The sequence below is a fragment of the Eublepharis macularius genome, chromosome 2 (genome assembly GCF_028583425.1).
Source record: "Eublepharis macularius isolate TG4126 chromosome 2, MPM_Emac_v1.0, whole genome shotgun sequence".
Lineage (NCBI taxonomy): Eukaryota > Metazoa > Chordata > Lepidosauria > Squamata > Eublepharidae > Eublepharis > Eublepharis macularius.
In genome coordinates this window covers 22,460,978-22,478,175 of record NC_072791.1, presented here as the reverse complement: position 1 = coordinate 22,478,175, position 17,198 = coordinate 22,460,978, and the positions used below count along the sequence as shown (strand labels likewise).

The 17,198-nt window shown below is 42.4% G+C and overlaps 1 protein-coding gene across 2 annotated transcripts in view; it reads left to right on the top strand.

Moving 5' to 3' along the window:
- Positions 1–17,198, top strand: part of RCOR1 (REST corepressor 1) — a 168,606-nt gene that overhangs the window by 54,005 nt on the left and 97,403 nt on the right. For both annotated transcript variants that reach the window (XM_054971713.1, XM_054971711.1), the window contains exon 3: positions 16,004–16,087. In XM_054971713.1, coding sequence (XP_054827688.1) covers positions 16,004–16,087 — 84 coding nt within the window. The remainder of the gene's footprint in view (positions 1–16,003; positions 16,088–17,198) is intronic.

Sequence of the window (17,198 nt, the reverse complement as noted above, 5' to 3'; positions counted from 1 at the left end):
GCAGTCTCAGCTTGTTACTCTGGGCCTGATTCTGCTACCTCCCCCTTCTTACCATGTACCATACCTGGGATCTTGCTTGCTATAACAGGCATGTGAAGGAATAAATAAGGAGATGCAGCTTGCAGGGTAGGGGGGTGAGTGGAGAGCAGACAGTAACTGCCTCAGATCCAAACCAAGGGGAAATGTAAAGGTACAGTAGTTGCCTGGGTTTAAACAAACAAGCTAAATTACCGCAAGAATATTTCATTTTTGGCATCACATGGAAGCAGGCATTGTAGAAGAGCCAGCATAGTGTAGTGGTTACGGTATTGAGCTAGGATCAGAGAGACCCAGGTTCGAATCCCCATTCTGTCAAGGAAACTGGTTGTGTGACCTTGGGCCAGTCACATGCTTGCAGCCTAACCTACTTCACACGGTTACTGAGAGGATAATACAGAGGAGAGAATGATGAAGGTTGCTTCAGGGAGAACAGCGGGGTGTAAATGAAATTATTATTATTTTTAAAGCTGACCAATTTTTAGAGGGGAAATCCACCCGTTAATCAGTTGGGATGCATGAATTGTAAGCAAATGAGAAGACTTAAAAAAAAAAAAGACGCACAAGATCCCACCGCAGACTTGGTTGAGATTTTTTAAAAGCAGGCATATAACCAATTCATCCTCCAGTTTCAAGAGTAAATGAGAGTAAGGGGGGGGGAGGGGAGTGCAGAAAAGAAGCAGCAAGGCCTCTTGGGATGCATATAGTTTTATAAAATATTTGGGGAGAATGCCATGCAAAGTCTAAATTACTACACCTGATTTAATGACCCCCCCCTCAGTCTCCCCTACCTTTCCTATATTTTGATGTGTTTGCTGCAACCAACCCCCCCCCCCCCCGCCCCCACGCACCTTTTCAATCTCTCTCTTGTTATGGAGCAACCTGAGTACAGAAAAGGGGGTGGTTAGAAGTAAGCTAACTACATCAGAGTCCTAGAAGAAGTGAAGGAATCAATGAATGAGGATTTTTAAAAAATAAAAGTATCTTGATTTAAGGCAGTTAACTCCCTTGCTCTTTGGAATTCCTGCTTAAAAGTATTCCCTGAATTCAGAGAGATGCAAAGATTGTTTACACAATTGTTAACAGCCGCAAAATCCTTTACAGAAGCCTGGCTGTGGCCGTAATCCAATTACTGCTCTTATTTTAAGGGAATGGATCAGTACAAAAAGGGATTCCCCTCCCAGACTATTTGTAATCAGCAAGGCCTTCTCAGTTCACAAAAATTAGTTTTAAGAATTCTTGATTAAATCGTACGGAGTACCCATGAAAATGAACTTGATGCGTTTTCCTGCTCCTAGTTTGATTTCCTTGTGTTGATTTGTGCTGTTTCATCCCATAACTTGATTTATGTGCTGGTATTGATCGACTGAGATTCCTAATTTAGTGTTTTTGGTTTGGTTGATGTAAACAGCTAAGAAATCTATGTATTCAGGACGACGCTTTGGACTTGAGTTTCACAAATCTCTGCATCATGTCTCCTGAGAGCTTTTAGAAGTCTCCCTCTTCAGGATAACGGAGAGGATATTCACACGGGAAAACCCCAAATTACAGCTTTGAATAACGAAGCTTACTTTATCGGCAATGATGTCTATTCATTGTTGTTAATTTTATGAAATAGCAATTCTTGGTGTAGTGGTTAGGATTTGGGAGGCCCAGGTTTGGGCCCAGGTTTGGGAGGCCCTCACTTTGCCCTGGAAGTTTGATTGAGAGACTTGGTGCCAGGGGCTCAGCCCAGCCTACCTCGCAGGGTTGTTGTGAGGACAGAATGGAGGAGGGAAAACATTGTAAGCTGTAGGAAAAGCATTGTATAAGAATTTAAATAAATAGAGAAATGGAAAATTTTCCATATAAAAATAAAACGCTGGAAAAATTTTTGTCTGCTATCTCTGCTGGGATTCCCATTTCCTTTAGCATCTTCTCTTCCCCACCACAAAATTCCAACTGGCCTTTTTAATGTAAAAATAAAAGATGTCTGTATAGTTCCCTTTAAAAAACAGAACAGTGCCTCCAAACCAGTATAGAATTTTTAAAAAACCCTTTAAAACTAAATCCTTCTACTTATAAAGCACGAACTAAGGGAGCCATATAGTACCTTACAAGACTACAGACAGATTTATTGCAGTGTACCTTTTCATGGGATAGTGTTCATTTCAGCATATTGTAGATTATGAAATACATGTCTAGGTGACATTCCCATACAAAACTCAAATGTCTCTAAGAGAAGCATTTCCCCCCCTTCAGAACTGCTGTAACTGACATCACAGCTTCTCTGTTAACCAATTTAACCCCTGTAGTGGCTAAGAGAAGCCCTATTTAATCTTCGATTAGTAGAATCAAACTTATGGATGATGATGATGTAGCAATTTTGTGCTCGAGTCTCCCTCTGAAGTTCTTTTTAGAGAATGACTTTCCGGTTAACAAGAACATCCCCAACGACTGAAATGTTCCCCCACAAGCTCCTGAATGGTGCTATTTTTGATGTTACTGTCTTGTAGGAAACGTACCTAATGGGCTACCCCACTGGAATACAAAACATGACAAACTCTCTGCTAATGATGCACATTTTAAAAATAAAAGCAGCTGACCTTCAGTATTTTAATAACTTATTTGTATTCCTGCTAAGTGTTCTACGCACTCTTTTTTTCCTCATGTTTTCGAGATTCCTTCATTCCATCAACAGGGTACTGATTTTTTTTCAATTTTACTTAAAAGGACCCAAAGAGTAACCTTTCTTGCTTCCTCAGAAAGAATTGGAAGCACATTAATATAGATTTTCGGGATCGTCAGGTACAGTAGTGTATAGGAGGACTTAAAATCTGTTAAATTTATAACTATTTAAAAAGAAGCCACTTGATTTGTGGATTTTGGTCTGGAAATATTCCACTGTGCTTAAGGGGCTTCTAATTGTGCACCCAAACCGTTCATCAATGGAGGGTTTGCTGTGAAGTCTTGCGAATCTTGCTGATTTCAAGAACTGTGTTATTTGCTGATCAAGGCTGAAGTTGCATTTGGAAAGAAATGGTGTGTAAAGAGGGATTTACAGCAAAACATGGATGAATTTTCTCTAGATTGCGGTAACACCCTGATCTCTGGAACCGAACTTCTCATTTGGTAATTACATCTCTGTCCCCCTATGCCAAACTTTTCTGTGTGTCTGTATAGAGAGAAGTGTCTGTGATAGCAGGAAAAAAACCCTCTTTTCTACCACTGTTGTATCATGTTCATTTCAGTTATTCAGGGTAATTTGGCAATTAATTCTGAGAGCAAAGTCCTAAGAGATGAAGGAACTGGCAATTAGCTGTGTGATACTTTTTTGGATAGATTATTTGCTGGTAAAATTGCTGTGATCTGTTCTGATTTGGACTTTAGTTTGGGAGCTGATAGTGTAGTAGATGAAACTGCAACTGGAGCAAAATGCAGTGACATGTCTCTGGTTGGTTCTAGCCGTAATACACATATTAAGCCTGCACAAAACATTATACTGGCTGCTGGTATGTTTCCAGATTTAATTCAGAGTGCTTACTTTCTAAAGTCTTTTGGCATGGGGCCTATGTACTTGAAGTACATGGGTTTGAAAGGGAGTCTCAACTAGAGATGGGCATGAACAGCAATATGAACAAAAAAAAAGCCACGAACAGCCCAGTCCGCTGTTTGCGAGCAAGCTGTTCATGAGGCCCCGTTCCTGGTGAACATGTGTTTGTTCCAAGCCCTCTTCGTGGCATTCGTCAGCCGTTTGTAAAGCCAGTCTGGTGCCTTTCAATCAGTTCCCTTGGCAACATAGGCATGGACTGTCTGAACTCTGTCTGAACTCCTTCTGGCTTTCCTTCTGGCTTGTAACCCCTCAAAGTAGCTTCCTGCAGACAGTCCAGTTTATGCCACTGTGAAGAGAAAATAACATGAAAGGAGGAGACCGATGGACTCTGCTTCCCCCAGCTCAAGTTCAGCCAAGTCCCAAGGGGGCCGTTCCAGCTCCCATGAACCTCCAACTACGAACATGTTCGTGAACATGTCATGTCTGTCGATGTTCGTGGATCCCTGTTTGTGGATGGCAATGAACAACGAGCATTGTGTTTGTTTGTTTTTCCTTTTCGTGCCCATCTCTAGTCTCAACCCACGACCCACTCCCAGTTCTATGATGTCTGTGTCAAGCAGGCTTCATCTTATCCTGACGCTTACATTTTGAATTCTTAGATAGAATTCTTCTGCAGGACAGTAATACTACAGTTAAGGCAAAGGAGTCTTCTCTTTTCCCTCTAAAGGTAAACCTGTCTCCCATCTGAACCCATACTACACCTGCTCTCCTTCAAGTAGGGCTTCTTGGTTGTCTGTGTAGAAAAATTGAGATCAGCCTCTCCTCGTTCGCAGGCCTTTTCAGTGGTTGCCTTTTTCTTGTGGATAAGCCTTCCACTAGGGTAATAGTTCTAGGACCTGTGCACGGTTGAAGTTTTTTTCTTAATGAGAACTTTTCATACTGGGGGGGGGGGGGTTAGTAGGTTTGATTGTTTTCTAGTTCTTTAATCCTAAGCCCATTGCGTTGGTTCTTTGCTGCCTATCTGCCTTGAATCTCAGTGGTAAAGGCAGGCTATAAGTGAAGGTAGCAATAATAATAATAATTAATGGAGGTTTGTCTTTAGCTATATTTTATGTAGCATTTTATCTGTTTTAATGGCTTCCATTTTTGTAAGCACCTCGGAGAATGGGTGGGATAGACATTTTTTTTTTAACTGAATAGTCGCCACTGCCAGTTTAGGATAATGTTTCACACATCTGCCTAAGTGGCCCCTGCCTCAGGAAAATCTTAGGTCAGAATAGATGCCTTAGATTTTAAGTGTCTACAAAGCTCTTTGTAGGTTGTGTGTGTGTGTGTGTGTGTGTGTGTGTAGTATAGGGGAGAGAAGTTATACAGTGAGGCCAGAAAGTCAAGAAAGAACAACGAAACATAAAAAGGAGATTGAATTGCAAGGATAAATAATTCCCTCAGTGTGGGCATGGATCCCTCAAAACTGATAAAGAATTCAATGAAGAAAATTGTATCATAGGCTTTTAACAAAACTGGAGTTTACTCTTTATCCTCATCTAGGCAGTGCCATGTTTTCTTCTGACGGAGAGTGTCAAGGCTGCTAATAATGTGCAATGGGGTGGGGGTGGTAGAAGGCTTACCTTTTATCCCAGTTCTCAGAATAGGTAGAATTCTTACAAATACAGTAAATCCTGCAGGGAATAAAGTTGCATTTTGAGAATGGTGACACAACTGGATTATAATTTAGCGTGTCATGGAAGTGACTTTCAGATGACGTATGTTTTCTTAGCAAAAGGCAGAACGGGAATTTTGAATTTAATGCCTGACACAAAAGAGCCAGAAATGCTGATCCTGTTGTCTGCGGTGACATCTTTCTATCCTCGGTCTGAAAGATTTGCTGCTTTGCAGGACTTGTGACCGTAAAAACCTCTCCAATTTAACCTGCCATGTTGGATTGTGACGTTGTAACTGTGGTGTCATTGTATTTTGTTGTATAAATACTGCTAGAATTAATCTTTAAAAGGTGGGGGACCTCCGCTGCTTGTTAGCTGTAAATCTGTCTGTATTTGGGATTCATTCTCTCTCCCTCTCTCTTGCACGAACACTTTCTTTCTCCTTTATAGGTAAAGATTCTTCATAAATAAATGTCAAGTCATTTTTAAAGTACAGTTCTGAATTCCACTAAAGATTATACCAAGGTCTGATCTGTGCTTGAAAATCCACAGTCAAAGGAGACAAGAAGGATAACAGGGAATTTTTAAAAGAAATTCCAAGAGGGTATCCGTTTCGAGTTGTAATTTCACACCTATCACCTGGTATGTGCTGCAGTGAGTTAATTTTCTTCTTTTTTTAACCTTCTTCAATAAATACGGGGAGGCTCCTTTGTTAAGACTGTGAGAGTTCCCCACCTCCCACAAGAAAAGAAAAATGCAATTTAAAGAGTCTCGTGTTAATAGTCACTGCTCTAACTGATAGATTTGTCCCTCCCCCCTTTGTTATCATGCTTTCTTGAAAAGTGGCAGTTGGTGAATTTTGGGATCTCAGCTCCACGCGCTACATATGTGTGATATTTGCTGACCTTGCTTCAGTGCTCCGAAGATACAGAGAACCAGACATCACAGTATTCATAGATGGAGATTTAAAGAGGTTTTTTCCAGAACCTTTTTAGTGCCTGTACAGAATGTCACGAGCTATTGTGCCAAGTGCCTCTGTTCTTACTCAGTTACATTAAAATGTCATACTTCTAGTACCGAACTTTTCAGTGGCTTCCAGTCTGGATTTAAGTGTTCTTAGTTCATTGCCTGAACGTCGTCTGTTGAGAGCCCATCAGCTAGGAATGGATGTCCATCTTCTAATTGAAAAATACCTTGAGAAATACATTGGGAGAGAACTTTTAATAGTAATGGTCATCTACATAAGTCAAGGTGTTGGCTACAAGAAAGTAGGGAGATAGGAAACTACGTGTTGAAACTTTGGTCTTTATTATACAATTAACATGCTTCTATCTAACCCTTCTTTCAAGGAGCTCAGAACTGTATAGGCCTCTTAGCAGCTACATTTTGTCATTACAACAACCCTGTGAAGTAGGCAAGTCTGAGAAAGAATGACCTGCCCAAGATCACTCAGTGAGTTTCACAATGAGCAAGGATTTGAACTTAGACCTTGCCCGGACTAGTTTAACACTAACCAATATACCGTACTGACTCCTCCCTCCTTATGAAAGATCTTTGGCTATTTTCCCTTGGCTGACTCCATTTAAGGTTGAATTTAGGGGCAGAACTCTAAAAAATTAAGCTTTCTTTTAAAAAGCCCCTTTGTTTCATCTGAAAGAACCTCCAGTTTCCTTTGAAATTCATTTTTGGTGAAAATCGGGAGGAGGCCCGAAACAAATAACACGTTACCTGATTTTATTGTCCAGCGATCCTAGTCTTATAATGCACTAGCCATTCCGACTTATCTGTTTTACTGGGTTTCAAAAGGAAAATCACTCTTGTGTAATTTTTAAAATAAAACTTGCATACATTTCAGTGCACAAACTATAAAATATGTCTACCTTTTCGTCCTCGAGTGGTATTATCTTTGTAAGGTAAAAGTGTAGCATGGATCCAGTTATTCTCGGTGCGCAATCAGCAAAATTTCAACCATGCCCAGTTCTTACCTAAGATGAGTCACATTGGGGAAGAGCTGTTCTGTGAGCCCTAAACCTTACATCGGTGATGCTTTCTTAGTGGCTCAAGAGTCCTAGGCGGCTCATTGACATGCTAACTCTGGCTGTTCTAACTACTACACTTCTGGGCAGTAGTATATGTGAAAGAGCTCTTGGGGTAAGAGTGGACTGTAAACTAAATATGAGCAGTCAGTGTGATGTGGTGGCAAAAAAGGCCAATTCAATCCTGGGTTGTATCAAAGGGGCCATAGCATCGAAATCGCAGGAGGTCATAGCCTCTCTCTATACTGCCATGGTCAGGCCGCACCTGGAGTATTGTGTGCAGTTCTGGAGGCCTCATTTCAAAAAGGATGTGGACAAAATCGAGAGGGTGCAGAGGAGAACAACAAGGATGATCAGGGGTCTGGAGACTGAGCCCTACGAGGAAAGGCTGGGGGCCTTGGGAATGTTTAGTTTGGAGAAGAGGAGATTGAGGGGGGACATGATTGCTCTCTTTAAGTATTTGAAAGGCTGTCATTTGGAGGAGGGCAGGGAGCTGTTCCAGTTGGCAGCAGACGGTAGGACCCGAAACAATGGGCTTAAATTACATGTACAAAAGTACTGGCTGGATATTAGGAAGTACTTTTTCATGGTCAGAGTAGTTCAAAAGTGGAATCAGCTGCCTAGGGAGGTGGTGAGCTCCCCTTCACTGACAGTTTTCAAGAAGAGGCTGGATGAATATTTGTCAGAGATGCTTTAGGCTGATCCTGCACTGGGCAGGGGGTTGGACTAGATGGTCTGTATGGCCCCTTCCAACTCTATGATTTTATACTATTCCCCAATGTGGCATGTGACATGCCCCATATTTCAGGAAAATGAGCAAGGCCACTACCCGGTGGGGTTGTGGTTGGAAGGTCCTTTCCACATTGAAATACCTGTCAGAGAAATTGGTAAGTTGTGAGCCTCCATAAGATACAGGCCTCAAATCAGGGGATTGAAGTAAAAATGACTCTTTTGGTTGAGGGCAAATGAGAACGTGACTCATGAAACCATAATGTTGTTCGCATTTACCTTCCCTTCCTCTTTACTTGCCAGAAAACTTGATGAATAGGTTGTATGCATACGTCTGCCAACACATGTCTGAACATGCTACTGATCATGCAGAGGCCTTGGTCCTATGCTCTGCCTCTGCCTACTGCAAAGACTCAGCAGTACAATATGGGGAAACTTCCTCGTCTCCCTTTATTAGGGAATGAGAGGTAAAAGTGTACTTGTTATGCTGTAAGCTTTGAAGATCGCCGAAACAGCCACACCAGCTCCAAAACTCCACTGTACAGAGGATCCCTCCAGAATTGTTTGCTATTGGTGAGCTTTTAAATAGAGATCTGAAAGACCTCTTGGGAATGTCTTTCTCCATATATAGTGTAGGAAAAGAGGAAGACCTAAAATGCGATGGCTTGACTCAATAAAAGAAGCGACGTCCTCCAGTTTGCAAGATCTGAGCAAGTCTGTTAATGATAGGACATTTTGGAGGTCTTTCATTCATAGGGTTGCCATAAGTTGGAGGCAACTTGATGGCACATAACACACACGCATAATATATAGAGTCCCAGGGGTCTCATAAAATGTCCTAGTCGGACAGCAGGATTTGAGAGTACCTTAGAGACTAGGGTATAAGGTTTTGAGAGTATAAGGTTTCAGGGTATAAGGTTTTGAGAGTCAAAGCTTCCTTCTTCAGATACAAGAAGGAGGAGTGGAGATTCCAGAGCCTTTATATGCCATTCAGGATGTGGGAGGGGTGAAGCAAAGAGGGGAGTCAGGATGTAAAGGTCCAGTGTTATAATGTAGCTTGATTATAGCAGAAATCTCAATTAGAACAGAAATCTCAATTAGAACAGAATACAGTATTACATCTGGACTACAAAAATATGAAGCACGAATACTGGATGAGGGATATACTTCTGGGCAGTAGTGTATGTGAAAGAGATCTTGGGGTAAAAGTGGACTGTAAACTAAATATGAGCAGCCAGTGTGATGTGGTGGCAAAAAAGGCAGACTCAGTCTTGGGCGGTATCAAAGGGGCCTTAGCGTCGAAATCACAGGAGGTCATAGTCCCTCTCTATACTGCCCTGGTCAGGCCGCACCTGGAGTACCATGTGCAGTTCTGGAGGCCTCACTTCAAAAAGGATGTGGACAAAATTGAGAGGGTGTGCAGAAGAGAGTGATGAGAATGATCAGGGGTCTGGAGACTGAGCCCTACGAGGAAAGGCTGAGGGCCTTGGGAATGTTTAGTTTGGAGAAGAGGAGATTGAGGGGGGACATGATTGCTCTCTTTAAATATTTGAAAGGCTGTCATTTGGAGGAGGTTAAGGAGGTGTTCCAATTGGCAACAGAGGATGGGACCCGAAGCAACGGGCTTAAATTACATGCAGAAAGGTACTGGCTGGATATTAGGAAAAAATTTTTCATGGTCAGAGTAGTTCAAAGGTGGAATCAGCTGCCTAGGGAGGTGGTGAGCTCCCCTTCAGTGGCAGTTTTCAGGAAGAGACTAGACGAATATTAATCAGAGATGCTTTAGGCTGATCCTGCATTGGGCAGGGGGTTGGGCTAGAAGGTCTGTATGACCCCTTCCAACTCCGTGACTCTGTGATTCTTATCTCACTACAAAAGCTAGTTTTTGCTCTAATCAAGCTGCATTGTAACACTGTACCTTTATAGCTCCCCTTCTTTGCTTCATCTGACCCACCCTGACTGGGTTCTCCACTCCTTCTTCTATCTGAAAAGGAGAGCTTTGACTCTCAAAAGCTTATACTTTGAAAATCTCAATGCTCTCTAATAACTGGACTCAAATCCTGCTGTTCGACTGCAGACCAACACAGCTACCTGAAACTAGTCTGACGGGATTACTGTTTGTAATAAAATAGGGGTTTGGTGGTACCTTAAAAACAAACAATTTTTATTCCAGCCTAGCAGGAGTTGAGTCTGGTGGCACTTTATTCTAGCATAAGCGTTTGTGAGTTGGAGCTCACTTCTTCAGATACACTGGAGTGTTAAATCTATTGGGCTGATCTATATACGCAACAGAAAGGCAGGTGAATGTTACAGGCTGTTCAAAAACAAGATCCAATCCAAAGAGTCATCAGTTCACTAAAAACAGGTGTGAGACACACCCAACTGTTGTTAGATAGGCAAACTGTAAACCTAATTCAGGATGGAATGAGATAAGCAAGTACAATAGTGTATTGCAGAAGTATAACTGAAGTAATTAAAATCTGTAAGGGGTGAGATATGCAAGGAATTGGCACCTAGAGCGTGAAGACTCTGATAATCCTTTACGGCCAATAAAACTATGAAAGATATTTAAAACTGTGTAGTGCTGTTTTATTTTATGTCTTGATTTTTCTGTAGAATGATTAAATCTTAAACCTTTTCCCGTTCATAATTTGTCTTGCATCTGTAAAATGAATGGAAAAATCGTGAGCATCGCCAACTCTGTTCTTAGCTTGTATTTAAGTAAACTGCTCTCCTGAAACGTCACCCGGGTTTGCTTTTGGGTGTGTTATCAAATAATTGTCCAAGCTATTAAACATTAATCAGACTTCTGAACTAGTTTCCCTATGTGGATTTTTCTTGGACCGGCCTGCCTCTCTGCTTAAATAGTATTGATTTGGACTGAATGGAGTCTAGGATTGTCCACAAAAATGTTACACAAAATTGGAATCGGGATTGCTGGTCTAGGCTGAAAAAACTGTTAACTCCACTGGCAGATTTAATTTGGGTTATGCACGAGTGATTTGAAATACTGCAAGGGTTTTTGTTCCTTGTAATTTCTCGGTTTCCTGTTCCTTACAAGAAGAATATAAAAATGATAGGCAAAGCTGTATCCAGGTTTGGGAAGAAAGCAAGATTACTTTAATCTAATTTAAATTGTCCCCCCCCCCCCCACGAATGAAAATATCTCAAAAGTTGTTAACTGAGCAGGACAAGAATTAGGTTGCCGTTTTTAAAAACATCATGGGAACAACTACCTTGATGTTCTAAAAGACCTTTCATCTTTGTAGTCCTTTCTTCTGTGTAAGGGAATTGCACAGCCAGAGCATTTTAAAACTGGCCTTGTGTTAGCGCCAACCTGAATCTAATTTTCTGCAGTAATTTGTTGAAGCCTCTTGGCTGCTTCCCTTCTCTTAATTTAAAGCAAGAGTCCTATTACTTATCCAGGGAAACCTCTTGTATGAGACTTCTAGTCCTTACCGGGATTTTGAAACTTGATTTGGGGTGGGGTAATTTTCTTTCAGTAGCATGATAAATATCTCGAGGTTGCAGTTTACCACTGTTAACAAAGAACAAAAGGATTCTAGAATTCAAACTGGGGGAGGGGGAAGCAAGTATGCAAGTTTAATTACATTGTTTATTAGATAAAGAGAAGGACTAAACAGGGTGGCATCCCTTTTTAAACTGTAGGAATTTCAGCCTAAAGAGCCTTCCTCCACTGTAAGGGCTTCTTCTTCCAGACTAGGAGCAGAAAGTGGCAGAATGCAGGCCAATGGGGTAAGCAAAAATAGAACTTACAGTGCAATCCTATGGAGAGTTACTCCAGTCTAAGGCCATTGACTTCAATGGGCTTAGACTGGTGTAACTCTCCATAGGATTGCACTGTTAATCTCACTGGTCATTTGCAACCCCCCCAGCCCCACTCTTCAGCCCGTTTGGTTAAGCTTTGCTAGTGCTTGGTAGCAAATATTCTTGATTACTATAATGGGCTTTAAATGAGCCTGCCCCTGGAGACTGGGTCCCCGCTGGAGAGAAAGTAGGGTATAAACAAAGCAAATAAAAGAATAAATAAGACAGTATAGAATGCAGCAGTGAAATTGTTAGCCAGCATAGATTGTAGAAGCCATGTTTTCCCATTCCTAACAGTACTGGCTGCGAGTTCATTTCAGGACACAATTAAATGTTGGTTTTGACCTTTTAAAAACTCTAAATGTTTAAGAATGAGGTGACTTGAATGTCTGCTGGCTCCTGTACGAAACTTTGCAACAGTTAAGATACACTGCAGAAACCGTGCTTCGTGTGCCCCCTGTCTTCTGAGGTAAAGTGGATGGTCTTTTTTTGTGATGGTTGGAATTGGTTCCCTGGAACAGTTTACTTCGCTTTGAATTGGTTAAGTTTCAGGCACTAGGTGAAAATGCTGTTGATGTATTGATTGGCGACTCTCCTCCCCACACTTGCGTCAACATATTTCTTCTTTGCTGCTTTGATATTGCTGATATATTTTTATGGCTTTAAATTTTCTATTCTGTTTTTATGTTTTTACAGTTATAGACAAGATCTGCTGTTTTAACTATTTCTCCTGTGGTTGTTGTGGGTTTTCCGGGCTGTATTGCCGTGGTCTTGGCATTGTAGTTCCTGACGTTTCGCCAGCAGCTGTGGCTGGCATCTTCAGAGGTGTAGCACCAAAAGACAGAGATCTCTCAGTGTGAGCGAAACGTCAGGAACTACAGTGCCAAGACCACGGCAATACAGCCTGGAAAACCCACAACAACCATCGTTCTCCGGCCGTGAAAGCTTTCGACAATACATATTTCTCCTGTTTTTCTGCTTTTTTTTTTACTCCTGTAGTTTTAAAGGACCGTATTATGAACCACCTTGCATCTTTTCCTAGTAGAGAGTTGTAGTTTTATAAGTGAAAAATGAAAAAAAGCTTTTCAGCTTCAAAGTGGATAGAATATGAAGGTTTGGAAGTTGCTTTACATTGAGGTATTTTGTCAGTTAAGATTTCCTGAACAATTCAGGGATGGCGTGATAACCATGGGCCTGTCTCAGGTCAGGCTCTTGATCTGGTATTTTGTTCTAGGTGGGAGGAAGGCCATCTGAGGGGGGAGGAATTGATAACAGTTCTTTTGTCATGGACCAATCACTGTTTGCTTGCATTGAGACTTAAAGGGATCCTAAGAGTTTGCCGCCTTGAGCCAGATAGATCCGAACGGCTTTCCGATGGCTATAGATTTTTCTGTTTGTATGGCTGATGCTTCTGTCAGTACCTGGTTGATCTCTGGAATGAGGAAATTACCTGGGAAGTTGAGAGCCCTTTCTCAGATGTTAGAGCCTAGGTAGCCCCTTGGTTTACTGAGAGCTAAGCTACAAGAGACGAATTACACGAGGAGGAGCATGCGAAGGGAGTCGCAATGTTAGCAGGGAAGCTGAGTTTTAAAAGAGATTGGAAGGCTTTGTTAATTTCCTACTTTCCCCTCTCTGTATTGTCAGCAGGATCTGCTCAGAAGTTTTGTTTATTTCCTCTTTGCCTCTTAGAAGGGGAAGTGAAACTGACAGAGCCGTCAGGAGGCAAAGAGGAAATTAACAAACCCTCTGAGCAGCCATCTCCCTGGCTCTGTAGAGAGGGGAAACTGACAAAGCCTTCTGATCTCTTTTAAAACTCAGCTTCCTGGCTAACATTGCAACTCCCTTCACGTGCTCCTGTTCATGTAATTCGTCTCTTGTTGCTTGGCTCTGAGGCTCTGTGGACAGTGAAAATATGAGGGAGACGACTGGAGCAACAGTGGGGGAAGACTTGGGACATACTTGGTGGTGGCGATGACAACAAAAAACGAACAACTTTTCTGCCACCATTACATCTGCAGGGCTTAGGCCAGCAGAGCTTTTGCAGGTGGTCAGAACCTGTTTTGATCTGGCCTCTAGGGGGAGGTGGACTGCTCAGTGACCATTTTGCTCAACACTTTGAAGATGGACTCTCTCCCATCCATTTTGACTTGGGCTCGACATTAGCATTGGGAGGACCAGGTGCTGCTAAGGTGCTGACTTGTTCTGTTGTTTGGGATACGTTGCATTTATTCATTTTGATGATGTGGACAGGATCCTTGGAAGTTTGAGCCCTGCCACCTGCTTGTATGACCTTTGACCTTCCTGGCTTCTTAAATCTGCCAGGATGGGAGGAGCCTGGTTGATGGGGTCTCAGATATCATAGGTATAATGCACTGACAGAATCCTAAACTTCCCCTTGCTCTGGGGAGTAGCTTGTGTACAAAAGAAGGCATTTGCTGGGTTTGTAGTATTGTATTAAAACGCAGCATTTTATAGAAGGGACAAAACTTTTTGGCCTGTGTAATAAGTATTTGTTTGTTCTTTAAGAAGTACCAATTTTCTAGTTCTCATGCTTGTAGAGTTAAATGGAAATAAGCATGTGGTGTCTGGTAAACAAGGGGGGGACTCAGGGAGGCTGAACAGCAGACAGCGAGATTCTGCACAACTTCCTGTCATTCAGGCTTTGACCCATTCCTTCCTACCTGTCCCAGCCCCCTTTATAAAGCAAGACCACCCTACCTTTATCGTGCAAAATCCTGCATGAACACTCCTTATACAGTGTAGAAATTATTTATGTTCAACACAGTTTCCCAAATACATGGTTAAGGAGATGCGGTGTTACGGTCAACTCTCTCTCCCATTCTTGGCCCGAAGTAGCCCAGTGTTCGTTTCGAACTGCATATATTATTTGACTTGCACTGCTGCTGCTGCTGCTGGAAGTAACTGATTTCAGTTCTGCATGCTGACGCAACACAGCCAACTTCCCGTTTCTCTCAGCTTGCTCACTTTTTCTCTTGGCTAGCAGTGCGGGGAATCAAATAACAGCCTTCGCTGCAAATCTGCACTCCAGCCATACAGTTAAGGGTATTTTTGACCACAATTGTTTCCAGAGAGGGCCTGAAAATGAGAACATCCTTTGGCCGTGTGAAATGTGCATGGAAAGTGGGCTGCATCCGCACGGAGAGTTTTCTCCACCTTGGCTTCCAAGCTGCAGCAGTTTATTTTTGGAGCATCCATATAACATCATCTAATCCAGGACTTTCAGGCTTCTTCTGACTTCTGCGTCTTCTTTCTCAGACTTGGTTTAGTATGTTGTTTGCAGGTGTGTATTTCTGAAGGCGCTTCCCATATCAGCAGCATCACTTTACTTCTCTCAGCCCATCTCAGTTGCTAATTTCCCTGCTGTGCCACCAGAGGGCTTTTTGAAAAATTGGTAATCGCTGTTCCATGAGCATTATAATCTGTTGCCATGATCTGCCTGACCTTCCGAATTTTCAGCAAGCCTTTAAAAAAGCTAGAGATTTTTAAAAAAAATGAAAACAGGGTATTCAAAGAAATAAGTAGCTTGTGGCAATAGATCATTAATAATAACAACAACAACAACAACAACATTCGATTTATATACCGCCCTTCAGGACAACTTAATGCCCACTCAGAGCGGTTTACAAAGTATGTTGCTATTATCCCCACAACAAATCACCCTGTGAGGTGGGTGGGGCTGAGAGAGCTCCAGAGAACTGTGACTAGCCCAAGGTCACCCAGCTGGCTTCAAGTGGAGGAGTGGGGAATCAAACCCAGCTCTCCAGATTAGCGTCCCACGCTCTTAACCACTTACACCAAACTGGGTCTCATTAGAATATTATTGCACAATAATTCAATATCAATTACTGATTTTTTCCCTAAAAAGCCCTCCAATGGTGAGAGGGGGGCGGGGGGGGGAATGCAGGGAAGCAGAGGCTGTTGGGAGGCAGATGGGGTGGTGTGCAGAGCTCCCATGTAGACACTCCCATTGCCAGTGTGAATCGTAGGGAAACAGATTCTTTGTCATGCAATGCAGTCTTTCCTAATTGGGAGTAGCTCTCCAAGGGTGTCAGACATTGTGGAAGTTTACCATCCCAATTTCTGTTCTCAGTCTTCAGTAGCAGAATGCGACTTAATGCTACTTGTGTTTTAATCTGTATGTTTATGTTTTTTCCCCCCAGCTAAACTTGCAAAGCGGTCTCAGGAGAGAGAGAATCTTGGTATGCTGGTCTGGTCACCTAATCAGAATATTTCTGAGGCAAAGTGTAAGTCAGTAGATATTTTCCTGTTCTATTTTTCTTTTAAATACGTTCTCGCCAGGGAGTGTCTGCGGTTTGTGACTTATTCCACCTTTTAATTATGCCTAAAAAATTTTTTGCATGCCATTGGGAGACATATAACGTCCCAAAAGAATTTCTGAACAGTTTTCCAGATTTCCAGGTTCTGTAGCAAGAGGAGCTGGAATTTTTTAAAGCAGGGGTCTCCAACCCTTTTGGGCCTGTGGACACATTTAGAGGTTGGGCACAATGTGGTGGGTTTAGCAACAAAATGGCTGCCACAAAATGGCTGCCGCAGAACGCAGAGCCAGCCATAAAATGGCTGCCTATCTTCAGTCAGACAATGAAGATGCTTGAGTTGTGGAAGCAGTTTCTGTCAAAGCAGTGTTCTTAAAAATCTGCACGGCCAGCAGAAGCCATGTTTGGCAAAAGCCCCTCCTGGCCACACCTAAAAACACTTGGTGGGTACCAGGAAAGTGTCGGTGGACACAATGGTGGCTAAGGGCACTGTGTTGGGGACTCCTGCTCTTAAGGACAGCCGTTTCTGGTTGCAAACCTTTGAAGAGTTCTCACACGAGCTTCCCCTGATTCCTTGCCAATATTTATAGGAGCTGATTAAAATTTTGAGGCACGAGGAAGAGAATTGTTGGGTTAGCTGGAAGGAGAAAAGAAATTGGGGTTGCTTCATAGCCCCTGCCCCCCTTTTGAAGTCAGGGGCATGTGTTCCTATGAATACTTGAATTTCAAGCTCTTGATGAATTTGGGGAAAGGAAGAGTGTAGTGGTGGATTATGCTACTGGCAAGGAAAGGATCCCTGGTTTCAGTTCACTCCTCTCTCTCTCACATGGAATTCTGGCCACATATAATAGCTAGCTTGACTTCAGTTAGTTACATTGAAAGAACACTTCAGATTCTGGAAAATGGTTGGACATAGAAAGCGGCTTTATTCTGAGCCAGCCCATTTGTCCATTAACTGTCTACTCTGACTTGATGCAGCTTCAGAGGTCTTTGGCATCCCCCCCCCCTCCAGCCTACTATCTGATTCTGTTCCACTGTAAATGCTGGGAACTGAATATTGGACTTTCCTGTATGCAAAGCT